Genomic DNA, 5,417 nt, shown 5'->3' with positions numbered 1-5,417 from the left:
CTGAACACTGAGTGAACATGACTGAAGCGCAAGCTGGATGTTCAAGCTCAAAAAGAATTACTCATCTACTGGCACATTCAATGTGCCACTCATGCAGAAAGGCAGCGTTAACCTCCGTTTCCTCATGAACTTAAAACACGCTTTAGGAGAACAATCTTCCAATGCTGCCTCTTTATGCACACTTGCCCAGAGAAGCAAGAGGTAATTACTGTCTATTTTGCTTTCAGCTGTCCAACATTAAGAGTTGGTGCTTTCCACCCATCTTCCCTAACTTAGTTTCCAGGTCTCAGTCTCAAGGAGCCACATTTCACACCAGCCAAATGACAGGATATTAATAAGCACAAAAATTGTAGCAAGTATTTTGGATACCCTGCTGTGCCTTCATACACCAGTCCTTTTCTGCTACCCCTTAAAAAAACAAAACAAACCAAAACTCTCCCCCTTGCTGGACATTAGCCTCTGCTCCTCTGCAGAAGTGCTTCAAACCAAATACAGAGCCCGTTTCACATGCTTGTTCAGCCAGAGTGGCCCATAAGTTACTTTCCAATTGACTACTGGTCCATCCCACTGAGCACTTAAGATCCTCCACTTCCTTATTAGTGAGTAGCTGAGATGCAGTCTTCTCCCACAAATAATATCTGAATGTCATTTCTCCTCGTCTCAAAGAATTACAAAAAAAGTCTCATTAAGTAACTCTAAATGTTAATGACGACACAGGATTGCTGTACTGTTTCATGGTTAGTAAAATCCTGCTTTAATGCTTGCCACCTTATCAAATCACCAAAACACACACAGACTGGGGAAAAATCTGAAGATTTATTGCTCACGCAACAGCTTTTGTCTGATGATATCAGCAGAAACAAAATTACTACGTATTAACGTTAGTACCAAACTAACCGCAAACTACATTCAGGTAGAAGATACTGAGTCTCTTCACTTTAATTGACATTAGAAACTTATTTTAGCTGGTCGTCTAAGAGAGGTATCCTCCTCCCGCTTTGTTACATAAATTATTAGTAAGACTGCAATATGAATTCAGGGCTGGCAGTAACAGGGAGCATACAAAAGATGGGTACTCACAACATATTCACTGTTTGAATCTGTCAGACAATCATGTCTGCATACTGCCTCTCAGATAAATTAAACTTACAATAACTGTTTGTCAAAAAGCATACAGGTAATCTGCACTGGGAAGATGAGAAAGACAGGGCCCAGCTCTGCCCTAGAGAAGGAAAAGAGGATAGAAAAGAGGCCTTTGGAGGCAAATCTGCACATCTGAAACTTGCTGCACTGCTGATGAATTAGGCTCTTCTAGCAGACAAGCTGCGTGTTGCATGCATGAACTAGGCTGCTGTGAACAGCCAGCCACACATTAGAGCACTCCACCAACTAAAAGCCTACATGGAACATTACAGCTACTTTTCACTGAAGGATACGTGTTTGCAAGTATGACAAGCAGGCACTACTCAGATTTTAGAAATAAAAATTTCTTTATAATAATAAAAAAAATTAAATTAAAAACAACCCACAATGTGGAGCACTATATGGGAATGACAACAATGCAGATCTATTTAAATGACAAAAAAAAAAAAAAGCAACTGTGAATGACCAGCCATATAACAGTTAGGATTGCACACTCATCATTATCAAAAACAGCCTCAAGTTGCAGGAGGAATCAAAGAACTTGAGATGCAAAACCAGCCACCTACCCACCCCACATAAACGAAGGCGTACATACCAAAAGAATGAAGAACATAAAGAACACAAATGTAGTGAAATAAATTGGTCCCAAAATTCGATTAGCTTCTTCAACCTCTGTGAAGTTGAAGTCTCCCAAAATGATGCGGAACTGAGTAAATCTTAAAAAACAAAACACATCCAGGAGTTGAAAAAAAAACAAAACCAAACCACTTTTGGAGCTACGCAAGCATTCTCAAACTACTTTACCCTAACAGTCTGACTGAGGGGCAGCAGAGAGGTCTGCGCTACTATAAATACTTTATCAGGCCCTGCAATAGCCAATTCCTCCAGTCTATCTCTAGGCATAACCAAACTGGCAGTCAGATGCCACACACACAGCTACAGAACAAAGCTACAGTGGTTGCTTCTAGCTTCTGGTCACCACTGATAACAGGGGCGACAGGAAGCAGAACAAACCAGTGATTACCACTGCGAAGCTTTGGGATCCACTCCTGTCCCCACCCCTTTTGCCTCCTGCACACATACAACCCCACCCCTCTTCCTCTAAAGCTGTCTGGAAGGCACTGTACAACACCATCAGCATATTTCAATTTTCTCTGCTTCTCTACAAGAAACTTTTTGCAACACTGTCCCAGTGTAAGGGAGCAGGGGGAAATCAATACCTGAACCACCTGATAATTACCTCAATTAGAACCAGGTTATGTTACCAGTAAAGGGAAAACTGATTAACAACCCCATATTAACTCCTGTCTTCTCTCTGGACGGCAGCAGACACTTACAAACTTACTAGCTGGCTGGCTAAGAGGGACTCTATTTGTGAGGCAGCCAGCTCCACGTACTATCAGGAACACGGCACTATTATGCATACAACATTTCAGTAAGCATTACGAGCATAAGTAAGTGTATAATCATTCAACTGCCTAAGACAAGAGTTATTGCTTTATTTAGGAATGTGACCAACCATTATAAAAAACACACATCACTTCCACCAACCAAAACCTGTCACTTTTACCTCATTGATCTAACTATAGCGTATTTTTAATCTCACAGCAAAGACAGTTTTGAACTAAAAACGTTATAAAAAATGATTTGCCACTGAGGTACATCAACAGTAATATGTCTGCAGCTTGTCTGTTTAGATAGATGTCATAGGATTTGTTTGGTCTGCAACGAGACAACCAAATCCACTTACCAACGTACTGAGAAATCTTTGCATTTTTCATTCTTGTACTTACATGCAGTCCTGGAAAGTACTGAAGTCGTCGATTTGAGTGCCAAAGACAAGATAGGCCAACTGAGCATATGCTAAGAAAATAATAAAAAACATAATAGCAAAGCCAATGACATCTTTGACGCAGCGAGACATGGTAGTGGATAACTGACACATGGTTCTGTTGAAGTTGATGAATTTGAAAAGCTATTAAAAGAAAAAAAAACAACTGTAAAGACATGGAAGATGACAATTTCTTTACATGATCGCTCTCCAGCCTTTTACACATCAGATGTGTTAATGAAATTGACTGGAGACAACGTCAATTAGTGTAGAAATATATCACTCTGAGGCTTGAAAATTCTGTGACACAAATGAACTGGACTAGCTTTACCAACCGTTCTAACAATTCAGAAGTTTTGAATAGATAAAATGGTCACAGTTCAGTCAGGCTAAGAAAAAGCAGTATGCAGTAAGAAGTACTGATTTATCAATTTGGGAATAATAAAAACATTTTTTTACATGTCTGCTGTGACAAAGCACTAACACTGACTAAGTCTTCTAGTCTTAAACAAGAGCTGACTAAATCTGTGGCAAATTACAACCTTGCTTTTAATCTGCAAGAAGTTATCTCTGTGCTCTGACTTCCTCACAGAAGATAACCAATATCAGGAGAAACACAAGCAAACCTCAAATAACAAATCATGTAAAACTCAGAATACTGCTTACGTTCTAATGTCAGAATAAGGATGCGTGTCTAGGAGTTACCTTAATCCAGACAAAAAACACAGTGACTGCAGCAATGTTGTTGAATTGCATTTGCCAATATGCCAAAGGTTCAAAATTGGGGAACAAGTTCTGATCTTCCAGCAGCTTCTTCAGGAGCACGTCAACAGTTGATGTCCTATAGATGCTAATTCCTATAGCTACCGTGGAGAGCTGAGTACAGAAGAAACACACAAATTTACACAAGGTGATTAGGGTTTTACACCAACTTGTTTTAGCCACATACGATAGAAAAAGTTAAGATACGAGGAACTTCAAGTTATTTATAGCACTACCATAACATGAACTTAAAGAAAAAGCAAAAAGATTGTTTTCAAGATGTCCTGACTACAAAGCTAGAGTTTCAAACAGGAAAATAACAGCGAGGGATTGTGCAGAGCTGGGGTGGCGGGGAAGGAGCATGAAAAACCACTGATACAAGCCCACTGGTCCCTGAGCACATTAGTGCTTCGGGCCAGGCAGCTGCAGGGGCTGAAGGGGCCAAGTTTCACGATCTTTCACTCAGGAGTAATTTAACAGCCCAATAGCTGCTGTTTGAGATACAATCCAAAGTAGAATTTCTGGACACGTCAGAAAACGCATTTCCCAACAAAACCGTCATAGTCCTGAACTTCAGACAAATAGCCTGGGAGAAAGAAGATTTAGAAATCTTTTCCTTGCCACAGTTGCAAGAACAAGATGACAGTGAAGCCTAGCTGGCTCAGCAAAATGAAACCGTCACAGGGAAGGAAATACAAGGAAAGAGAGATGACAACTCAAGAAGACAAAGGTGTAAAAGAGTAAAGAGCAGAATGACAGCAGCAGACAAAAAGGTACTGGAGTTTCTCCAGAGCACAGACTGACTAGTATTGCCCACCACAAGCAACAGCAGAGAAGCTGTAGTTTTCCCCACACAGGTAAGGTTCTTACTTTGACCTCTGCAAATGTGCTTAAGTGACCACTTCACTGTGTATACAGTGTCATCAAGTACATAATCTTCAATTTAAACAAGGTCCCTCAGACAAAGGATAAACACAGAACTTTGACCCTTTTCGCGAACTGAATTTTACACTAACACTTGAATACACTTAACCAACTGTAACAACAAAGCATCTTATTCCGTTAAGCTGAACCTCTACCATTAAGTATTATGGCACACAGTTTATGTAAACTTCCTCCTAAGTTGTTCCTTTACAAAGCACTGTGATACAACTATGATTTCTCTAGATTAAAGATACTGACCTCAAGACTTAAACATTTGATTCATCCAAGCCTGAAGATACAAAACAAGCATGGTACCGGAACAGTTTCAGCAATGCTGGCCTCGTATACTTCTGGTAAGTGCAGCTTCATGTAAGTACAGGGAGAATTCTATTACGTAACTTTGAATTCAAAGCTCGGATTCTCTGCTACACCAACCGATGTGCAACGCTGTCCACTTAACCAAGAAAGCAGTCCTGACAGCTGCTAACACCCACAATTTTCAGACACTTCTGCAAACTTAGTATTAGCTGGTGGTTTTGTGGTTCTTTGCAAACATTCAAATCCCAGCCCCATTCCTCCAAAGGCAAAACACTGCTTTAAAGCAGATGATTTTCCTACTTGAAAGCCACTGCAAAAGTCTGTATCAGGTAAGTAGAGAGAAATGAGGTTGAGTTTGTAACCTCCCACAAGGGTTGCGTCTCTACAGACAAAAACCATGAAAAAGCACACTAGCCAAATACTCTCGCTTTTCAGCAGG

General features: G+C 40.3%; 1 protein-coding gene across 1 annotated transcript in view; it reads right to left on the bottom strand.

Annotated features, from left to right (window-relative positions):
• The window catches only part of PKD2 (polycystic kidney disease 2 (autosomal dominant)), a 16,694-nt gene that overhangs the window by 5,418 nt on the left and 5,859 nt on the right, over positions 1 to 5,417 (bottom strand). Inside the window, exons 6-8 of the mRNA XM_010137964.1 lie at positions 3,680 to 3,850; positions 2,937 to 3,118; positions 1,739 to 1,859 (exon numbers count right to left, since the gene is read on the bottom strand). Of these exons, the coding sequence (XP_010136266.1) occupies positions 1,739 to 1,859; positions 2,937 to 3,118; positions 3,680 to 3,850 (474 nt within the window). The remainder of the gene's footprint in view (positions 1 to 1,738; positions 1,860 to 2,936; positions 3,119 to 3,679; positions 3,851 to 5,417) is intronic.

This window comes from Buceros rhinoceros, unplaced genomic scaffold, assembly GCF_000710305.1.
Source record: "Buceros rhinoceros silvestris isolate BGI_N320 unplaced genomic scaffold, ASM71030v1 scaffold7716, whole genome shotgun sequence".
Lineage (NCBI taxonomy): Eukaryota > Metazoa > Chordata > Aves > Bucerotiformes > Bucerotidae > Buceros > Buceros rhinoceros.
This window is presented reverse-complemented; position numbering and strand designations above follow the sequence as displayed.